Below are 23668 nucleotides of genomic sequence, written 5' to 3'. Positions count from 1 at the left end.
CCTAGCAACCCACACGGAGGCCGGTTGGGTCAACAACCCACAAGTGGCGCTAACGATTCTGAAACTCAAAGTTCAAATGTGTCCTTAACAACTCTGTAAGGACACTCCAACACAGAGTTTAAAAGCCTGCAACTCCCCTCCAGTTAGTTAGAACTGAAGAAGCCTCTCCAAGAAACTGATACAAGTCCAGTTGCCTACGACATAGCACTTAGAATTACCATGACCTGGATGACTGAGAACCTTTATCAACTTTTGGTGTTTTATTCCTATGACACAATGCAGCATAATGTTTTGCACACTGCCATCTGTTTTGTGTTGGCCACAGCAGTCTTTACCTGTGGATGTAATAATCTGATATACCGTTTGTTGTTTCTATGCTGACAAGACACCTCTACTTATGGAGAGAGATTTCTCTAAAAAATAAGATAAAAACATCTGCATAATTTTGGTTACTCACAAATGAAATTAAAATGTTACATTTACATGTGTAAATTTGAGACAGTCTTGATCTCATGATGCATGCTGCGTTTAAGCACAGGTGGAAAACAATGAAGCAATTGATGCCGGAAAGTCGTTCGTTGTTGCTTGCGGCTTTAATTTTGACCACAAATTGCCACCCTCTGCCTGTCTTGTATGCAAGGACATAGAAAAAACAGTTATTCTCTCACCTCTTCATATTTGCGGTCGGCCTCTTCAGCAATGTGTTTGGCCTCCTTCAGCTGCATCTCCTGGATTTCCATTTTCTCCTCGTCTTTTGATGCTCTGTTCTCTATGACCTTCATTCCTCTAAATGAGAAAAACAGGCAACAATAAGCAGTCAGTCAGAAACTGCTTTGTATGTGTCATTTCATTCAGAATTCTCACTCTTTGGCTAACCCTACCATCCAACTCAATCGAAATCATTAATGTGGAAGATTTGACTATGTTTAAGTGCTAGATTTGAGGAATGTTTTAATTGTTTCTCATTAATTACTCATTTCAGTCATACTCAGTCTATAACGTACACTGTCTTCTTTGGCTTTGGGGAGCTTCATTAAGTATGAAAAAATAGCCTTGATTGATCTTGGCCATACTCTGGAGCAGGCAAATTGCGCGCATGGCTTTGGCACCAGTGATAGACCGATACGTCGGCCGGCCGATATTATCGGCCGACTTTTGTGTTTTTTACGTGTATCGGCATCGGCCGATGCGGGCTGCTGCGTTCGCCGATCCAGCATTATTTACAGACAGGCGTCCACAGGCAGCTCCGTGTTGCTGGAGACGCTGCGAGAAATGGCAGAGCAGAAAACCAATCCAGTGTGGCAGCATTTCACCGAGCACTGTTCTACCTCACCTGTTTTTAATATTTGTTAAATATTGTTTAATTGTTCTTGTTCTACCTCAACCATTTTTAATATTTGTTAAATATTGTTTACTTGTTCTTGTTCTACCTCACCTGTTTTTAATATTTGTTAAATATTGTTTACTTGTTCTTGTTCTACCTCACCTTTTTCAATTGCAATAAATGTTCCTTTTTTTTAAATTGAGATTTGTAACATTTGTTATCATCATTGTGTAATTTTTATGATGTAAATTGAGGGAGAAAAAGTAGTATCGGCTTCAAATATCGGCTCAAGAAAATCGGCAGTCCGTATCGGTCATAGGCTAAGGCTGATGAAAAAAAAATCGGCATCGGCCCTAAAAAACCCATATCTGTCGATCCCTATTTGGCACATTTGCTCCAAGTTAAGGGCGGCAATGTGATGCCTTGTCTTTCTAAAAGGGAGGCGTAATATTCCTCCTTCTCCAAAAGTCGCCACCGGGGTAGGCTTAGACATGTGACGTGACGTGAAGCACGAAGTTGGGCAGTGAACAGTGACAACGAATTTGTCTTCAAAATAAGAGCTTTACATTGCACCCCATTGGAGTTTAGAACAAGGTTCTTAGCAGGGGGCTTTTAATTTGAAAGTAGCGACAACAAGCTAACACAACCAAACAGCTACAGAGACCGAGGAGACGCTAGCATCTCCTGGATCTCAGCGGCTGTCCAGTTGCTCATCTTGACGGCCGCAGATGAAATGATGGACTGACTGCTGTGATCAGCTGTTTTCTGGTTTTAAAACTCCCCGGCTGTGGGTCGCACAACAGTGCACATCATTGACACCTCCGCCCATCTCAAGCAATTGCCGGCACATTGACGCCTCGGATTTAGATAGCAGTCGAGGCGGAAATAAGTGTACCCTCCGAGGCGGAAAATTGGTGGATCAAAACAGACCCCCAATTTACCGCCTTCAATCGAAATCCGCAGAGCTAGCCACAAAAAAGACAGCCAAATTGGTGGCTTGCTGCCCAGTGTAAAAACGTCTCCTGTTTCCAAAAATATCCTTGTAGGTTTGTACTAGGCCTTAGTTTGCTATTATTTGATCAATTGGAAATTGGATGTTCTATTGGTCTTTGGTCTATTCCCAGTTGGTTGTGCCTGGTGCACCACCCAAGGGAGGTGCCCAGGAGTCATCCTAACAAGATGCCCAAACCAGCTCAACTGGCTACTTCTGATGCAAAGAACAGAAGCTCTATCCAAGCTCCCCACGAACGACCAACCCCTATTTTCCCATCACTCTTGAACAAGACCCCAAGATACTTGAACTCCTTTGCTTGGCGTAGGGCTGCATGATATTGGAAAAAACTGACATTGCAATTTTTTTTAACCCTGCGATATATATTGTGATATGATAAAATACAGGAATTTTCATCAGATGACATGAATAGCACTTTATGTTATGCTGCATTTCAAAATGATAAGCATTTATATTTCATATGAGCTCGTTCATGCGTGCTTGTGCCCTCCCAGAACTTCCATTCCCCAGCTGGCTTACTTTCATTTATAAAAATTACATCCGTCTGATTTTCCTTCGGGTGCGGGTCGGGCGTCAGTAAAAATTTATAGCGGGTCGGCTCGGGTGCGGAATGTTATTTGTGCTACTGTAGGAAAACGGGTCGGATGCAGTTTTAAGTATGGCGTGTAAGGCGGGTTTTCAAAATAAGACCTGTGCAGGACTCTGCTGTGTGGTACCGACGTAAATGGTCAAACAAATTAGTTGTGTTACCTCTCGTTGTGGCAACAGATGCAAGGCACTGTTGACGTGTTTGGTCAATATCATCCTTCTTGTAGCTGAAATAATTCCAGATGACTGACGTTGCTTTTCTTTTTGGCACCAAGTCTTCGTTTTCGCGATTTTCTCTTGTTCCTTGCTCATTTTTCAATGAGCAACTCACTCCATGTGCAGGGGCTGGTCTGTTTTGGCACACTGATTAAGAACTAATGTGATTGGTGGATCGCTGTGCACAGTGTGTGTCAGGTGCCCTTGAAATTAGATGAGTTCGTTTGCGTCCTACATCGCAGGCTCTGCGATGTTACTATTGCACACACATATGTCGTGATGGCGATGCTCAAACAATATATCGTGCAGCCCTAGCTTGGAGGAAGAGCTCTTCCCCCAACCGGAGGGGGCAATCCACTATTTTTTGGCAGGGAACCATGGACTCAGACTTAGAGTTGCTGACCCTCATCCTGACCGCTTCACAATTGGCAACAAACCACCCCAGTGCTTGCTGGAGGTCACAGGCCGCAGAGACCAACAAAACCACGGCATCTGCAAAGAGCAGTGATTTTTTTTAGGCTCACTTTACTCCCCATGGCTGTGCCTCGAGATCCTGTCAATGAAAATCACAAACAAGATCGGAGACAAGAGACAACCCTCCGAGGATAGCCTGTAGCAAAGAGCCTGGTGCTCTATACTCCCGCAGTATCCCCAACAGTACTCCCCTTAGGATCCAGTCATAGCCCTTCTTGAACTCCACAAAACACATGTAGATAAGTTGGGCAAACTCACATGCCCAACACCGTCTGGTCCACTTTCATTAAGATGGGAGCCACCATCCCAGTCTGCCACTCGAAAGGTACTGTTCCAAAACAACCAAGACAGCCCCAAAATGTCCTGAGCCTTCAGCATCTCAGGAGCCAATCTTGTCCACCCCTGACACCTTGCCACTGGGGAGCTTCTTGACACTTCAGCGACCTCTGCCAGTGGTATGGATGAGTATTCACCTGAGTCTTCAGACTCTGTCTCTGCTTCAGAGGACATAGATTCAGGAGCTCCTGAAAGTGCTCTTTCCCCCCCCCCCACCCGACATTATCCCCAGTCCAGGTCAGCAATTCTCCTCCCCTGTTAAGCACAGCCTGGCCTACGGCCCCGATTTCCCTTCATGAGTCATCGGATGGCTTGCTCGAACATCCTTGAGGCCGACTGAAAGACCTTTTCTATAGCTGTCCCAAACTTCTCTCACATCCAAGTTTTTGCTTCAGCAATCACCAAAGCTGCAACCCCTTTGGCCTCCTTGTACCTCTCTGCCCACTCAGGAGAACCCTGGGCCAACCAAGCCAAGATGGCCTCCTTCTTCAGTTTGTCAGCCTTCTTAGTTTGCCGCCCCGACAGGCACCACTGACCTTCTGACAGCAGCTGCCTCTACAATGGAAGCTTTGAACATGGCACATTCAGATTCTATGTCCCCAGCCTGTGAAGCCTGGGGTCAGTGCTGCCCAAAAGACATATAGATATAGAGCCCTTATGTAAAGTAAGCAAGTATGGAAAAAAAAGAACAAAAAAGAAAGAAAGAATCAGATCAAGCAGAGATGGTTAAACTAGATGTGACCAAAACCCAACAAGAGTCGGGGCAAAATAAGCTATTTTTATCCTGCCCCCTCTACAAATAAATAAAACTCTAACTGAATTGTTAAACAATGTAAGTGCTTTGTTTTGTTTCCCCAGAAACCCTAAACATGAGGCAACTGCTTTTGTGTGATGTCAAAGCAATAGAAACATCTGCAAAGTTGAATCACTGGAAGGTAGCATACAAATAAACTAAAACAACTTCAGAAGGTAGTGAATAGATAACATCCCTTTTTTAGTCTCTTTGGAAACTACAGGATACAGTGTTAAGAGTTTGGACGCATATGTAGTGCTTCACCTCTCGCTCTCATCTGCAGCTTTCTCAGCCTCTTCTAGCTTCTGCAGAGCAGTAGCCAGCCTCTCCTGAGCTCGGTCCAACTCTTCCTCCACCAGCTGGATACGCCTGTTTAAGGATGCCACTTCTGCCTCAGCCTGTGGGGACACAATGCACACAGACACATTGCAAAATGATTGCATGATAGACATACTAGCTATAATAACTGCTATTATGGCAGAAGCCTGTAAAACCGTAGACAGAAATGTGCCAATATTTGAACCCATAACATATAACAGTGCAATTCTGGCTTTACTGATCTTTATTTAATTTTCAAAGCATTTAAATGAGGAATATAACTATATTCATAAAGCTAACTGACTGCTAATTTGTGACTTCAGTCCAGGCCTCCCATCTGTACAGGTCAAATCAGCAATGTAATACATGGAACAAGACTTATTCCAGTGAAACTGGGATCACACTGATAGTGATTCATACGTAGTTTATTATGTAATGTAAAGGTTTGGCTTTGGTGAAAGGAAGAAACAATACAAGACAAGTATGAAAGTTATCTGTGAGTTGTTAGTATTTAGCTGTTGTCAAATGAATAGTAGTGTTAGGTTAAAATAGATATTTTCTATATCTGCATTAGATTTTGAAAGAATATTCTTTGGTTGTTTTGGTGAATAGGGTAACACTGTGTGCACATGAGGTACTGGTAGGAGGACAAGTATAGGTCCAGCAGGCACCTGGCTGGTGCAAGAGAGGCGTACAGTCACTTTCTTTGGTATTTATCAGCTCACTTGTTTTTAATTAAAGAAACCATAGAAACAAAACTTTGCATGGACAGTTGACTTCTGCCTGGATACATTGCATGCCCATGGTGCAGCAGTGACTGCTGAGTTCTGAATTTGATTAAAGTTTGATTTTGATATTTTGACAAATGACATCACAAGAATGAACACTTTGAAATCAAATATGACTGTAGAATAAGAACAAGGGTTTTTAGATTCAACCTAATCTAAAATACTGACTGGAATTCAAAATTCAAATCTATTTTAATTATGACGCAAACATGTTATCTTTTCAAAAATGTCAACTATATTTTTCCACTTCTATTTTGCAAATGAGATCTTGTTTGGCTTATGGATTGTATATTGAAGCCTGCTTACGCAATATTTAATAATAATGTATTTTGTTACATTCTTTATCTGTATTACTCATTCTAGACCTGGTAACGTTGGCTCTTAAGCTGTAGCCAAGCCAAGCGCTGCTACGTACGGACAAACACAACAAGATTGCATTTGCCTTCGCCTTACTGAGTGTTACTCCGTATTGTGTGTTAGCATTGTTCGACATGTCAGTTTATCGTTTCTGGATCTTTCAAAATTGCATGCTATTGAGAGAAACTGCAAGTGCATTGATGAATTCCGGTAGTCTCCGGTCGGTGTGTCGGTGTGTCGGTGTGCAGATAGTTTCGCAGTGTGTTTGTGTTACCCTCTCCCTGGCCTGCCTCTCCATGTCCGCCTCCCCCTGCAGCAGCTCGGCGCGGTCCTCCGCCTCGTACGCCACTTGCTGCAGTGTTTGGATTTTCCTTCTCACAGAGTCTATGGATGTGAACGCCGCCATGCTGCGAGGAATACACCTGCTTCTCCCAGCAGGTGTCAACCAAGTCAGAGGCAGGAGTCGACGCATGACTCTTCCGGTCATAATTACAAAATAAAGCGAGTATCGATAGCGTTGTTATTCAAAAATGACCGTGGCAGGTTACAGGGGTAACGTTTTACACAATTCGTGTACATTAATTAAAAATAATAGTTAATTATTTTTCATTTAAAATGTATATGTTTTTACTGAACCAAAATCAGTCCTCTTAAAATAATAACTGGTGGCCTATAACTAAGATTGTTGTTAATTTGTTGGCGTTTTTGGCGTTTTGTTACTCTGTGTGTGTTTGGTACAGCCGAGCCTTTAAGTTCTGTGTTTAGTGTCTGTGTGATTGAAATGTGCCTAATGATGAATCCTGATCCTCTAAGCGCACTAATTACATTCTTGAATCATATGTCCATGCATTTCTTGTACTGTGGCCTAAAACAAAAAGGCATAGAAAAAGAGATGTTTTCCTTGTCATGTCATTATAGACTACGTTATAGAATTGTAAAGGTCTATAGTGTTTCGTATGACTGAGCCTACAATTTTAAAAAATGTATTCCTATCTCATAATATATCAAATTGTGATCCTTTGTCTGCTCATCACTGTGTCTAGACCATTCACTTAAGATCTCGGCTATTAATTATTCTTTATAGATTATTTATTTTTTAAAGTAACTAAAAACTAGTGTGATAAGTAATAAATGACTCTACGCAGACATTAATGTTGTAAAGTAATATATTACTTTAAAATGAAGGTACCTAGTTATATGTAGCATTTTGAACGTAATTTGCCGAAGACTGGCTGTAAATATGCTAAGGACTGTCAAGATCCAGAGATCTACCAATGGCCACATGGTGGCATTATTGGTTACATGTTTCTATAAATGTAGCACTTCCTCATGAGGCACCTGTCTGTCATGGACCATTTCTTTAGCATGTATAGTATTTAAGATATTGAAGATTTGATGCACTCTCACATAAATGTGTGACAATAAAGATTGACAGAGTAAACTTTTGAGTGATTTTTATTGGGCCTGCTGCACAGTCTTGCTGCAATCACACAAGTATACAGCACTGATATTAATGAACAGCAATGCAATTTCTGATTAAATTTAGCCAGAACTGCTGGCTGCTGAAGGAGCAGCGAAAGAGTAGCGTGAGTAGAGTATGGAGAGTCTGAATAGATAGGAAATTGATAAAAGGTGTGAATTATATTCTGTGAATTTAAAGGTGTTAAAATAAAGAGTTTAAGTGTAAGGACATGGGCATTGGGAATGTGATTCTGGAGAAAAATGGGTGATTGTTTTTTAAGGTGACCTTAAAAATTCCAATTTCAACACCTTTACATTCCATTACATTTTAGAGGAAAATGTTGTACTTTTTACTCATACTACATACTACATATATCGGATCATTTTAGTTACTAATTTGCAGATTGGATGCTGCAGCGGAGCCAAAGTAATTTATTAATTAGCAGTCCGACAAAAGAAAACACTGACTCCAATAATCAGAAAGAAGCTGAATATTAGATCTGATAATTGGCCAGAACGATAGTCTGTCGACCCACGCTTATACATATGTACATACATGTAAACATTCTGTATGATTTCATTTTAGTTTTATGTTCATTTATTGCCAGAAAATTATTTAAGCACAGTTAATATGATATACTTTCAGACTTTGACTCAGTAAATACCAGTTGTATTGTATATGTATAAGTAATATTTTAACACTATATCTTTACTTTTACAACCTTAGGGTACTTTTAACAACATGGCTAAAAGTCAGAGGGGTTTATGAGTTCCGTTTGCATGAGATGCTTTATGGCTTTGGAGCATTCAATGATTACTTTGGCTTAGGACACAACATTTTAGCAAAGTTCACAAATATATTAAATGTGCTTGTCAATTCAAGTGACATGACGTGAAATGTGAAAAAATCTCAATGTTCTGAGGCAGATATGTTCATGTTGAAGTTAACACCACCAACAGCAACAGACTCCTGCGAGCATAATTTGTGCTTTGCTAAAATTAATTTCCATCTTTGGTAAACTCACAGTAACACTGCACACAGGATGGTCCCACTGCTTTCAGGACAAATAAAGTATGTCCTCATTTTCACTGTAATGTGAGGATATTTTGCACTATAAATGGTCATAAATGCCATGACTCAGGACTGATTGAAACCTGATAACATTTGGAATAAGGAGTCCTGTCTTAAGTGTTATTTAGAAAAAGAAGAGCCACTCTAAGCAAGGAAAGGACAAAGACTTGAGTCTTATTGCTGTGTTACATTTTAAAAGGTGTGATGTTTTTGAGCCCTTGCAGGAAACTACAATGTTTTTATTATATTGGACCTGAGGAATCCTTACAGTCTGGTACAGAACCAAGGAAAAGACGAATGGATGACTGCTTTGAATATTCCGCTTGGCCATGCTGATAACTTAGTCATGCCCTGTGACCTCAAAAACACACCCACCATTGTTCAAGCTCTTGTTAATGTTTGTATTTGTATATCTTAATTACATCTTGATCCTCTATTGGGATATTACGAAATATCAGCTCCATGTCAGCCAGGTTCTCCAGAGCCTCCTGAAAACAAATTATTTGTGATGGCTTAGTGTGAATTTCATGCTTGCTCAAAGGGTGTCCCAGGCTACAGAAATGAAGACAGACCCTTTACAGATCATAGCAGTGGCAGAGAGGCCTGAACCTACCAACTCTCTAACTTCTTCTGATGCTTTATCTGGGACCGGAGCCATACACTGCCTCTCTGCCTCTCTCCTGGACCCTTATAGCCCCTTTTAAAATCGGAATTAAATGTTCCCTTGAGCTCCATCCTGGTGCAGCCAGACCTCTCCTGCTGAGTTTATTGTTGAAAAAGATACTTCTTGACAGTGGTGTTGGATCTGTCCCATCCTGGCGCGCCAATCCCCACACAAGAGATGCTGACAAGCTTTATGATATGTTGGTAGAATATGATACCGCACATGATGAGCTCAGCAGTGAGACTGTACTCAGCAGTAGGTTTAGATGATGCTTTGAAGATTTGGCAAAACCTGCTTTAAAATATACTCCTGAAGATCAATACGAGTGGTTATGATGAAAACAAACAGACATGAGCAGAAAAACAAGTAGTTTTTTTAATTAAACCTTACTTATTACTTATGACAGGAAAGTGATCATGTCTCTAAACACTTTACACGGCACGTAAGTGTTTTTCTGCTGGTCATTTAGGGGTATTGCAGTTTGGGTCGTATATATGTGCCCAATGTGATGAACTTTGCACGAGCTTTATGAACCATTTGTTAGGAATTATCAATTCAAAGTGTAAAAAAGTCCCTATACCATAAGCTTGTTGCATGCGTCAGCATATCTCCTCCTTTCCAGCTTTTTAGATCCAGAGAGGGATGCCCAGCCTCACCACTTACCTTTAGCACTTAAGCCCCTTGCCTGTGCAATCAGGTAAGCAAAAACGTAACTAGTATCACACTTTTCAATAATGATTTTAAAACTAACCTTACACAGATGATATTTTAAAGAGCAGATCCTTCAGATATTGCCTTACCCCAGAGGAGACGAAAATTGGAGAAGAGATGTCAGTAGTGTCTCATTCATTTCTCCTAGACAACTATGAGATCTATGTGAGACCAAAGTGAGGCTGTGGCTGATTTCTCCTGTTTCTCAATTGTTTCTCCTGAGAAACAGGTACAGAAAACCTCAACTTGGGCTCCCTGTAAGTTTCAAAGGAGATCTCATCAAGTTCTTAGTGAAGTTTCAGAATGTCTCCTCAGTGCTGGAAAGGAGCAAGGTTTAAGCGGTAAAGTCTCAAGTCTCACCTATTGCTCTTAAGGAATTTTAGGAGAAACAAATGAGAAATGTTTGAGACCAAAAAAGACTACAACGAGACTGAAATGAGAACTCTCATTGAGCTCCTTGATGGCTCCATAGCCATCAAGGAGCAAGCTTTGAGCAGTAAAATATTCCTCTGGGACATGTCACGGATACCTGACCTTAAGTCCTATTGTGTGGAAGTCACAGGGGATGAAATATCTTGGAATAAACATCAGTTCCCCATGATAGCATTTTTGTATAGAATGGCCCAGAGCTCTTGAAGTAGCATTTAAATTGAACATACTCCCCAAGTTAGCCTTCATTTTTTATGCGATTCCACTCAAATTCCTTCAGAAATGTTTTTTCTTTCTGTTTTTTGTTTTTTTGATCATACAGATGCAGGTAGCTGGAGCTGGCTGGAGCTAAATGAAATTAGAAAAAACATGCTAACCTAAATTCCTTCTGGTATCACCAAAAACATGCTAAGTGCATTGAAACTTCTTCCATTCTGTTTCATGCACACGTCTTAGAATTAAACCTCTGTCTAAGTATTCAGTAATATAGCTTTGGGTCTTCTTGTAAATTCGACATTAAATGCAATACATTAAATTATTAAAAGACATTCCTTGTAAAAAGAGTCAGTTTGTCAATGCTTCCATATCTAAAGTTGTCTTACCTGCAAACATTTTAGCAGTTGTTTGAACACAATGCTTCAACTGATTTCACAATTTACACTGAATTTATGAAAGACGACAACATTTAATTGAAGGTAAATGTGTCACATTTTAAAAAACTCAGTAAACAGTTGTCAATATAGACAAATTCTATATGTCCCCGGAGTTCCTTAAAATGTGTTCAGTCTTGTTAGTGGTGTAGTTAGGAGAACCTCTACAGACGTTGTAAAAGGCTGTCTGTGCCCACGGCAAATGTATTATTATTTGGGCCTCCTCGTGTTCTTGTGATCAGATCACTCAGGATGAATACTGATAGCAAACAAAACAGATTCTTTGAAAGAACTACATCAGTTCTTCAGGATCGGGCAGTGGTAGCCACTCTCTTAGAGTTTAATCATCTTTGAACAAAAGGCCATGATGACAATTATATCGGCATATGTGGGCGTAAAACCCTGAAAAGATTTGTGTTTAGAATGGCTTTTTGATGTTCCCAATTTAAATTGTGGCCTTGTCAGTGTCTCTGTAAATTGTTTTGTTGTATTTTAAGTAAATATGAATAGTCTGTACATATTTAAAACATAGGGAGCTAAGACTAAATTTTCAACTTTGCAGTAAAACAAGCTCACTAGTTTGAGTAGTTATATATGAAACATTTCAGAGTAACAGCATCTGCAGTCAACAATACAACACCTGTGTTATTTGTGTGAGTGATCAGATGTCACCGGAATGAGTACAATAGGTTAATGTGGTCTCAATATTGCCATCTGTCTGCAGTAATTCGACAACTGGCATCAGCTCCCATCACTTACATCTGTTGCTTTTTTCTCTGCTTGCTCCAGCTTCTCCTGGGCATCCTTCAGCGACTCTGAGTATTTATCCAGCTCATCCTCCACTCCTTTCAGCTTCTTCTGGAGACCCAGCAGCTCTTCCTCCAGCTACAGGCCAAGTAGACCAACACACAGTACACATACGCAGAAACAGAATATATCAGATAGTTGTAAAAAGGTCTTTGATACATATGTCCATTAAGAATTTATCCTCCCATTTAATCTAATTGTATCATATATTTTGTCATTGTAATTTGTGTACTACGTGGTTTTGTTGGCCTGTTCTGTACATGTAACAAGTACTGCATGTCTGTCTATTCTGGGAGAGGGACCCCTCCTATGTGGCTCTTCTTGAGGTTTCTTCCATTTGTTTTTTACTGCTACAAGGTTGTTTTTTTTTCTGTGGACCATTTCCCTATTCCAAATTGAAGGTCTATTAACAGAGAATATTGTTCACTGTACAGATTGTATGGGCAGCTGTAGCTCAGCAGGTAGAAATAATTCTTATTTAAAGGTCAAAACATCTCATCTTGTGCAACAAGTCAGCATTGTCTTTTCAATATCAAGCCATCTTTCAAGATAATCTTTCCTTACTTTACCAATGAGTACTTCATCATTCAGATCAATAGCGGGTGGGTGAAATAATACATCTTCAATGAGGAAAATATTAATGACACTGCCTGCAGTGATTCCCCCAGCTGGCAGAACAATGAATCTGTCTCTTCATTAAGAAAGAGACTGTGCACATAAACGCACAAGGGAAGTATCTTAACTTAATTGATTACTGTAACAAGCCTTGTAACAAGCTGACAGGGTTGGTCAGGATATAAAGTAAATTAATTTTGTGTGTGCGGTTACATACAGTGGAATTGTTTTGGAATAAAGTAGCTGTCCTCCAGATAAATCCTGAGCTCCATCAGAGCCGTCAAAAAAATTTGTACTTCATAATCTAAAAGTTTCATTCTGAGCATTGTCAAAATCAATCCTCTGTCCTATTAAGTTTAAACTGAAGCTTTTAGTTTTGCTGCTTAAATGTGCCATGATATTTACTGAGGGGACAATACTGCATGCATGGAAACATATAATACATACATACACACAATACTGAAAGCAGGCTCTCTAATCAATAAAGCAGAGTGTAGGTGCATTGTCATCTCTCCTATGTAGGTGCATCTTACTATGTGAATAAAGCTTGGTAAATTTACTGAGTAAACTTTTAAATTACCTCTCTACTCTTTTCTGTCTAAGACCTGCAAGTTACCAGCTATGCTCCACCATGTGGTTGCTCTTTAATGTACCTAGGGTTTTGACAAATTTAGGGAAAACTAAATTTTATTCTATGCGCCTTGGTCATGGAATAACTTGCAACGAGAAGAGATCTGAAATTAGACATATTTGTTTCAAATTTAAAGGTGCAATATGTAAGAATCACTGTTGACAACATAAATAACAAATTATCAACAGAATGTGAAAAAATAAGTTTTAATGTTGACAGCCACAAATTGCTATAAAGACACCTACTGAAGACAGCATGCTAACTGCAGTTATATAGCTAACTGAGCTTACTACCTAATGGCAGCTACAGTTAGTAGCAGTCAGTGATAACGATGGTAATGTGCTGACCCCTATTGGTTTGGAGGATGAATTTGCAAGGGGCCAATTCTTACATATTGCACCTAATTGCATCATTAGGAATGTGGTAAAGGAAGTATGTTGTTGTTTTGCCTGAGAAGCCACTGTGATTGAATACTGTTCTCCTGTTACTGTGGATGTCTCTATACTGTGTTTTATATGTTACATCTTATTATGTTATGACTTTGATATAGCTATTACCTTGGCCAGGTCTCTCTTTTTTAAGAGACTTTGATCTCAATTGGTTTTCCTTGCAAAATATAGGTGATATAACAAAAAAGAACATTTCAAAAAATCTAAATAATGTGCCCTTTAAATAGCAAGGAAAATACTGCATGTTTGACTATAGACCAGGTGCTTGTTTGTCAAAGGCACTTTTGCTTTCTGCTGCCTCGCGATAAAAATTAATCATGCTTCAGTTGGCACAGTTATTGTGCGAGATTAAATGAAAAACGTTGGCTATTAATATTTTGCAGATACATTCAGCCATTCGATATAAATGTTATCCAGCAAGTGTTAGTGCTTGTTTTCAGCCAAAAGTTGTCATTTTAATGCCCAGCACCCACGTTTTGTAAATAGCAAATGAACTTGCACCCGTCTGTGTGCCCTTGTGCGTGTTGGTCTTAAAATTAGATGTGGCCAGGTGCATCATTGGTGGATTGCTATGTTGAGGCAGCAGAGAGTAACTGCTCCATAGTCCAACAGAAAGCTGGTCTAAAGTCAATGGCGCATTAGATAGTAAGATGAGCCTGAACAGGCGGATTCACAACACGCATACACTCTGCTTTAATGATTAGAAGGGCTGTTATCATCATTTTAATGTTTCAATGAAACTGCATGTCACTGCACTTTTAAGCAGCAAGACTAAAAGAAGAGGAAGAATCCTTATTTATCACATACACTCATACAATGTTAATTGTAGTGAGATGTATTCTCTGCATTTAACCTATCCTGGAGGAGCAATGGGCAGCCAATGTATGGCGCAAGGGGATCACCTCCAAATCTAAGCCAGTGCCTTGGTCAATGGCAATGATTGGAAAAGTAACTCATTATACAGGTTTTGATGATTGGGGATACTGGAGCACCCTCATGAAACCTATGCAAGCACAGGGAGAACATACAAACTCCTCACAGAAAGGCCTTGCCCCAGCCCAGGACCTTCTTGTTGTGAGGTGACAGTGTTAAATACTGGGCCACTGTGCTGTAGTTATAAACTTGACAGGGCAGAGGAAACTCTCCAGAGGAAAAAGAAATAAACATATAACATATTGGTGCATTCGCTGAAATGCAGCCAAACACAGTGGATGATGAGACAGAGGTCCACCAGGCCTAATCCTCAGTGAAGATGAGTTCTGCTGTTAAAATAACAATGAGACAGGTGTAGGCACACCTGACTTTTACAGAGAATGTAAAATGGCAAAAAAACACGCTCATTAATTAGGACACTAAATACAACCTGTGCCTTACTTTGTTCCCAGGTTAAGCCATTTAACAAGCAAAGGGGGATGAACACACCCTAAATGACATTGTGCCATGCACTTTACACCATGTGATACAGATCATTAGGCTTCTAATGTTTCTGGTAATCTACTGACCTTTGCTCTGGTACCAAAATCAGGCAAGTAAGGCTTAAAGGCACATTTCATAAAACAATTTGTCTCCTACTGGCATAGAGCCCTCAAGGACATAATATAAGAATTAATAGTTAAATGTGAGATTGTGAGACCCTTCCGTTTGGTCTTTTATTATCCAATGACTCATTACCAAAGATTTAGCAAGTTGTTATTTGAAACAACTGCTTCAAGGACTATAAAAAGCTGAGAGTAAATGACAGTGATGTGGCCCTACCACAATGTCCCCGGGACAAATGTCCTTTCTATATCACTTCTGACAGTCTCTCCGAGCCTGTAGCCATGTAAGGCCTCTCAGTCACAAATAGCCTAGAGCCGTCCTAATCCTGCTGTAGGCATTGTGGCAACTCCCAAACCAACAGCCTTGACTGTCTTTCTCTGGGGAGCAACAATTCAAAGAAGGTGGGGGTCTTTAGAGGGTACACAGAAATAGACATGGCCATATTCAATGCTCATATGCAGAGAGAAGTTATTGTGCAAGCATTGTAATGGTCCCAAGCTGGGATCCTCTGGGAACAAATGCTATGTACTGTAAATAGATGCATTGTTGAGGGTTTCTATTAGGGTTCAGGGCTGGGCCGTTAGACGATGCTATCGTCCATGCCGTAAAGCAGCAGTTGTTGCAATTTGTGACATGCTGGAGGGAAAATGAAAGGAAGTTTGTTGCTGCTTAGTGCACTATAGTTACGGCTCTGAGTCCTGTTTATTTTCTTATTAACCTAGATCAGTTAGGTGAAGCCATGCCACTCAGTGACATTGGTGGCAGGTGTGTTTCTTTTCTGCTAGTCACTGTTAGTGTGTTTCTTTTTTTTCATGCTGTTATTATACCAGATAGCAAAAATGTTGTGGCCAAGATCTGGCCCATACGTTATATCATTTGGAATGATGGCACTTGGGTGGTTCACTACCGTTTGCTAGATGTGAGCCACAAGCAGGCCATAACATGGCCACAGGTCAGCCAAGAGCGGACTAAATTAACTGGCCCAAATCTGAGCCACAGAATCTATTGTGGTGGGCTGGATCTGGCCCAGGTTTGAGCAAGTTCTGGTTTATTTGGTCCACTCTTGACTGAGATGTGGCCGTGGCATGGCCCTGCTTGTGGCTCACATCTGGCAAACAAGAGTAGAACATCCAAGTGCCATCATTCCATGCAGTATGTGGGTTGGATGAACGTGTCTGGTACAGTTTTGCCACCTACCTACTCTTCACTTCTCAGTTACAGCTAGCTGTGTCTGAGCAGAGATAAGTTATGAACATATGCCAATTCAGTAGACATCACCCAATCCTATTAGGGTTACAGCGATATCCTGGTTTCAAGGTACATTGTGATATAATTTTTTTTTTTTTCGTATTTATATTAATTTTCATGTCCATCAGAACATAATCTTTGTGAAATCATGAATGATACTTTTATTGTTCAACGTTTGTGTTTGTTCAACAAAAAATCCTCCTGTCCTGATTTTTTTTTTTTGGGGGGGGGGGGGGGGGGGGGGGGCGGCCGCGGGGTTATTGTAACTGATAAAAGTAGTTGTGTACCGTAAAAGTGATTAGGTGAATCTGTCCTATTTTCTGAGAAGGTGACTGTTTGTACCATAATTGCATCTTTTCATTGATTGCTACCTGATCTTGTCAGTTACACTGTGGGGACACACAGGAAAGACACATGCCATCAATAAAAGAACATCACAATGTTGTTAAGCTGAAACACTAAGCCTTTACTTATTTCTCAGTTCACAGTTGGAAACTGTTGCAGGATTTAGCATTCAGTAAATATTGCATGAAGTGGATGGTGATGGTCACTGGTTGGTCAGAATATGGCTTTATCCAAATGTCCACCTCAGACTTACTTACTGAGCTGTCACAGTCTTCGGTCATAGGGTATGTTCCTTGACAAATTCACCATTATCACATCTTGTGTGATTAGAGTTAGAACAGGCAAATCATTTTTTTTATTCTGTAACCCGTACCAACCATAGGTGGCGCCATCTGAGGTCACATTATCAATATCTATTACCATTGTTACAAAGACAACCCACAATTATTTAGACAGCTGAGCCCTTCTAAAAAAGTAGCAGTAGCCGCCCATTCTGCAAGGTACCTGGTTTACATCTTGCCAGGGACTGTCGACTATCTAATAAAAGCATTACATGGCTACAAAATGTATGAAAATACAAATTAGTTCTTAAAGAATTGTGACCAAAATATATCTATTGATTGGGACATTTTTCAACTTAAAAAATACACTTGTCAGCACCCTCAGACAAACTGCAGTAAGTTTTCAATGATGTCTAAAATGTCTTTACTGCAGTTTCCTTAATATGATAAATATTAATAGAAATGCTGCTACAATGTACAGTATGTGTTCTAAACTAACATCAGACAATAAACTCATTATGAAAGTACTAGGGTGCACCTGAAACGAGGAGGAATGGTCACATTTGCATTTAGGTGAGCATCCTAAGATTTTGTTCATCACCTTTTAGGCAAGACTATATAGCTTTATGGGAACACTGGTCACAACTCTGAGCTAACTGTATTATGCTCAAGACAAGTCGCACAAAAAAGAATAGTCAGCATAGTGACTCTGTGACTTCATTACTCAGATAACTGAGGCCATACCAGATCAAGGAAGGCTGTAGCAGCAACACTGTGAAGTGTTTTAATGCTTATGAGTTCAGGAAAGGCATTTGCAGGAGTTAGACTATAGTCTTGGTTAATGGACCCTAGTGGTTTTTCCTCAGTACCGACCCTCCCTGCTCCTCAGCTCACAGGTCCTGCTTCATAGTGCAAACAGTCTGACTGGTTAAATCCAGTATGTGTTTCCACTCACTGTCTGAGAAGCTGCTGTTTCACATTCAGACTGCTTAAAACTCTTGACAAACTTAATTTACAAACTTGGAATTTTTCTTATTTCTTGTTTGTCTGAGTTCATTTTTTATGTTGTCATTCTTAATGCCTTATTTATAATTGATGTATTGTTTTTAAAAAGTGCGTAATTATAGGCTACTTTTCATAAGATCTAGAACCAAAGATATTCCTATATACAACACATTCCAGTACAAAGCCATTAAAAACATTACTTGCTTTAATATGAGGTGACAAAGTGATGGAGCTGCTTATGAAGCGCACACAGGCTGTTACTGTACCTGTTTGCATTTGTCCTCCGCTCCTTTCTTGTCCCCCTCAGCCTGCTCTGCCCGGTCTATCGCGTTCTCTTTATCCAGCTTCAGCATCTGCATTTTCTTCTTGATCGCCTCCATGTTTCTTGAGTTAGTGTTTTCTCAGCTGAAGGAGAAGTGTGTTCGGTTATCCGGACAGAGACAGGCACCGGTGTGTGGCGGGGCAGATGTGGACAGGAGCGCGCGGTCGGGCTTGTGTAAGCTGCTCGCTGGGCTCGAGGATGGACTAGCAGCTGCACGAGCCCATACTGTTCTCTTTTTTCTCCGCCGTGGACCCGCGCTTGGATATTGCCCATATTTAGGCAGCGAGAGTTGACCAGTGTGTGCGTGTCGTGTGTCCTCATCACGTGTGATCACATCAGCTCTGTATACATCAATTTCACCACATTCGCACGTGTCAGCTCTCCACCTGGGACACCTGCACTCACATCTCACACACATATCAGTGGAACATTAGCATGATATTATGACCAGGAGAACACTTCAAACATCTAAATGCATGTGTCAAAAATAATTGAAAAATAAAAAATCACAATGCTATTATATTGGTTATATAGGCTATTGCCTACATGATGAGTTTGTATGTATAACCAGGCTACTGTTGATCGGAAAGAGATCTTCTATCCTCTATTTTGCATTTGTTTCAACTTTAATACTATTTTTTGTGCTTTTTCATTTGTACTTGCTTCAGATTGAGTCAGTATTACCGCATGTTGATCCGATTGCAAACAAGGTGTTAATGGAGCTCACCTTGATCCACAACATTGTTTCGACCTTGAATAAACGTGGAAGTGCGGGCCAGGTAAGTACTAATGTCGTTTGAACTTAAAGGTAAATGTATTGCACCTGAAATAAATGTGATCTAAAGAACTGAAAAAATACATGAAATAATTAACTGTATATCCTGAAATGTTAATCTGCACAGAATGAAAAGATACACTTTAGTGGTTTGTGTTTCAGGTGATGCTGACACGGTGCATCTTCTCAGAGACATCTGTGATGGATCAAATAAACACAGAGAAAACCTTGGATCTGGTGTTATCACAGAGGACCATTGTACACAATTCACAGAACAGGGTGGCGAGAGGACCAGGGTGAAAAGCTCTCCTTACTTAACCTCATGTTGCTGGAGGGCCCAGAAGGAGGTTCACCTGTCCATTCCTTAGTAAACCGAAATAATGTCTTAGTAACAACAAACTGTTGTTTTTTCAGCTTTGTTGACAGAAACACATTCATCAGCATTGTAGAAGACGGTTCTGGTTTTGGATGAGGGGCAGCAGACTTTGAGACAATCACTGCCATTGGCACCTTTCAACCATCCAATCTGACCAGCAGGACCACCCCGGGGAGGAGAGGAATAGTTGGGATGTTGTCTATGAAAATCCATTTTGGATTAAAGGCTGCTCCTGGCTGATATCCAGTTGCAGGGAAATAAAATGGAGGCAATTGGACCGACTGGTCAACAGGAAATCAGACACTATTGTCCCCACTTCTTTACAGACCTGTCTCCACCACGAAATCCTGGATCAAGCTGTTCCAGGACTACAGCGAGACAAGGAGAGGTGGACTGTGTGTTTACATCGCTGATTCTTGGTGTTCACATGCAGTCAATGTTGATGGACAGTGTTTACTAGATGTTGAACTTTAAATGTGAAGATGTCGAGTATTTTATCATAACCATCTTGTTGGATTTTAAAAAATGCACTAGATGTTAATATATGTATATGATAACCATATATGTTTTATGTTTGCCTAGCATGAAGGAGTTTTTTGTTGTATAATGACAAATAAATCACCTTGAACCTTGATGTCTTTACAGGAGCTCTCCACAAGTGTAACTCTAAAAAGTGTTTATTTCTCTTGTGAGCAGAGGGGGGTAGGGAATAGTTCATGTCAAACTACAAAATTGATGTCAACAGTTTCACTGAAAACTGGCTTTATTGAATATAAATCTCTGTTACAGTGCCAATGAAGTGGTGCTGCTGTACATCAGCATTTATAACATGGTTAAGTCAAAATGTGAACAAAAGACAAAAGGCTTGGCATGATTACAGTCATTTTTATAGAAGGCAAACTGTAAAAGTTGTGCCATGTTTAAAAATAATAAGTAAAAGAAAATAAAGACACGTGTTGTAAGGTTGGACTTAAATGACTTTTTGATAAATTATTGGAATGAGTTATGAAGTAAGTGCACTAAGAGGGTAAATGGTTGGCACCTGTCACATCAATTATGAAGGCACTTTATAGCACACATTTACCAGGTACAAAGACTGAGCTGATAGGAGGGACAGGAATTCTCTAAAGAGTATTAAGCACTGCTTCAAGCACTAAATTGGCACAGAGAACATGTTACTGGAGTGACTCGCTAGACACCAAGCACCCAAATACAGTCTATATGATGTCAAATGTCTTGAAGTTAAATATATGGCTTCATAATCTTTACACAAACAAGTCCTCTGATGCCTGAATACTGCAGCTGTTCAAATCAAAACACTTTCACAAATAATTTTACGAAGATAGCAACCTATAGGAAGATACCTTTTCTAATACATTTAATAGCTCAATTTTGCATTCTTTGATTTGATTTGTTTGTTTCTGACCTAAAAACGGCAACATTTATTTCATTAGCCTTGTGTCTGATTTGAACAGTATAACATGTCACATGCTGAAAATTAATCATCGTCATTTGACCACAGAGTTTTAGCCTCTGAATGTGTTCATACACAAAAAAAAATGGAAAATTTGCATAGATTATGCATAGTTTGCATAGAAAAAAGAAATGTGCTTGTCTTCGTCATTTTATGAAACCACACAGCATGTACCAACGAAGACATGCAATCCACATAAAGACAGATGAAAAGAGAGCGGGATATATTGAAAAGTAAATGATCATAAGTAAAGACATCTTAATAAGCACATAAAGTATATATTCATATAATTTGGTATGATCAAAATTCATAATCAATGGCATTAATAAGCTTTTGACTGAAAATTAAATACAGAAATAGATTGATAATAATGATCCTGATACATCACTGTAGAATTGAAGTCAATCTGCCTAATTTTACATCTCTACAGAAGCATGAAGCCTCCTTCCTCTAAATGTCGCTGGGAGATGGTCCTGAGCATTCCATGGATCACTATTGCATTGCGGATGTGTTGGGTCACACAAACTCTCACTGTTCCTGACCGTCCTCCCGCAGCTCGGAGGGAAGGAACTTGTACTGCTGCTGTCTGATCATTGCCAGCTTCTTTCTGGCATCCTCAAGCTCCCTTTCTTTACGTAGCATCTCCTCCTGAGCAGCGATGATCTGCAAAACAACACAGTCTGTCAGTATACTGAGGACACACAAGTTTTAATCACACGCCTAATCAATGGCAAAACCAGATCTACTGATCATTTGCCAAACCCCTCACACTTATCGAAATCATAACGAGGCAGGTCTGTCAAGATATGGATCCAAAAACCATCCACATGGTGTGCACAATGCTCTAGTTTGGCAGTCAATGTTCAAGAAAGGACAGTCAGTCAGAAAGTTATGTTTATTTCATCTACTTTCCAATACCAAAAACACAAGCAGAAGTAGTGTGTATAGTGTGTATATTTATTTACTGTAATGTACGCTGCTAACATCAGAGTGGTGGCAGACTAACCTCCTACAGCATTAATACCCCCTTCACACTAGCAAAAAAAAAAAAAAAAAAACACACACACAAAAATATAAATAACCACTAAAATCTGGCTTTAGTGAAGTAAAACATATATTCCCATTTCACACAAATGCCAGATGTCAGTGGGTGTTAGTGTTTTTTTGTGAAAGGGGTTTATATATATTATCAGGATTTACTCCTGTCCTGTACCATGCAGTAGTCACAGATGTGTATAGCCTGTATAACCTGTGATGAGAACCCAACATCTGGGAGAACAAGTTAATTTACTGTCGTTTTCACAAGCGATGTTATGATATGTGTTTAAGTAAAGGCAGTTGGCCTGCTTATATCTCTCCATCCGTCTCTGACTTTTTCAAACACTTTCAGTGTATCTGGATGAAGTCTGATGAGGTATATGATCTGCTGCTTTCTGCTGTTCCCTGTTTAACCAGCACTTCGTGATGACATGCAAGGAGAAAAAATAAAAAGGCAAACTCACCCTCTGGCTGTATGAAAGGCGCCAATAGCTGATTATAATTGTTTTTACCTGTATTTAATAAAACCTGCATTCACGCTAATACCCGCTGTGGGACTCAGCCTTGGATGTAACTGTATCGAAGTTTACGCTAACATTAGCTTCTCTGTCTCCTTATTGGATTTGGGAAATTTAACTTACCCAAAATAGCATTGCGTTAGCTAAACACTGTTATCTCGTCTTATCTCACCTTATCCTACTTTAAAACCCTAAACTCCTTAAAAAAAACAAAAATACCATTTCAAAATAAGTAAACAAAAGAGCAAAGGCTAAATGTAACCTGTGTGATGCTTTCCAATAGGATGTCTATGGTGAGCATGCAAACAGAGTTATCATAATCAGCTTTATTGGCCAAGTATGTGGACAAATACAGTAGTGCTCAAAAGTTTACATACACTTGTAACATGTATTGCCAGACCTTATATCTATAATCTGCATTGTCAACAGTGCACACAGTGATGCCATACCCCTATGCTTTTGTCAGTGAACTTACTATACTATATTATGTTTACCCACTGTATGAACTGTGTTCTGTACATAAAGTTGCCTTAGCTTTAATTTAATTCAGTTCATACAACACTTAATATAAGAGAACCTTTTATTTGAAAAATTAATATTCTAACCTTCTTGGCACAATGCTGAAACTAAAGAATAGAAGAGTAGTTGGCTGTTACCCCTCGTATTTTGGTGCAAGTTGTCTTTCCTGATGAGGTCTTTACCACTTAAGAAGAGTGTTATGAAAAGAAAAAAAATGACGATACCCATATATACTAAATATTTGAAATGGTTTCAATACTCAATTTTTGCGTTATCAACACTCCAGTACTGGAGTCCTGATGCTGTACACAAGCATTGTTATCTGTTAATAAAAATGTGGAATTGTATGCCCTCAGTGTTTCCCTGTGGTATTGAACATGGTATCAAATATCGATATTTTTCAAGGTATTGTATCAAAGTTCTAAATTCCAGTATTGTGACAACACTACTTGAGAATTATCTATTATAACGAACAAAACTGCAGCACATTGAAGCACACAAGTATTTCAACCAGCTATTAAAAGTAAACTGAA

At 39.7% G+C, this 23668-nt stretch overlaps 2 protein-coding genes across 9 annotated transcripts in view; both read right to left on the bottom strand.

Annotated features, from left to right (window-relative positions):
* tpm2 (tropomyosin 2 (beta)) overlaps positions 1 to 18702 on the bottom strand; it is a 29884-nt gene extending 11182 nt beyond the window's left edge. For 3 of the 8 annotated variants that reach the window (XM_030436058.1, XM_030436059.1, XM_030436057.1), the window contains exons 1-4: positions 18380 to 18701; positions 11953 to 12078; positions 5008 to 5141; positions 669 to 786 (exon numbers count right to left, since the gene is read on the bottom strand). In XM_030436058.1, coding sequence (XP_030291918.1) covers positions 669 to 786; positions 5008 to 5141; positions 11953 to 12078; positions 18380 to 18493 — 492 coding nt within the window. In that variant the 5' untranslated portion in view covers positions 18494 to 18701. Of the gene's footprint in view, positions 1 to 668; positions 787 to 5007; positions 5142 to 6480; positions 6650 to 11952; positions 12079 to 18379 lie in introns of those variants that run through there. The other 5 variants (XM_030436060.1, XM_030436065.1, XM_030436063.1 and 2 more) reach the window with 5 other exon arrangements.
* Positions 18703 to 20331: 1629 nt separating this feature from the next.
* Positions 20332 to 23668, bottom strand: part of tln1 (talin 1) — a 115060-nt gene continuing 111723 nt past the window's right edge. Inside the window, exon 57 of the mRNA XM_030435216.1 lies at positions 20332 to 21723. Within this exon, the coding sequence (XP_030291076.1) occupies positions 21589 to 21723 (135 nt within the window). The 3' untranslated portion in view covers positions 20332 to 21588. The remainder of the gene's footprint in view (positions 21724 to 23668) is intronic.

This window comes from Sparus aurata, chromosome 12 (genome assembly GCF_900880675.1).
Source record: "Sparus aurata chromosome 12, fSpaAur1.1, whole genome shotgun sequence".
NCBI lineage: Eukaryota > Metazoa > Chordata > Actinopteri > Spariformes > Sparidae > Sparus > Sparus aurata.
This window is presented reverse-complemented; position numbering and strand designations above follow the sequence as displayed.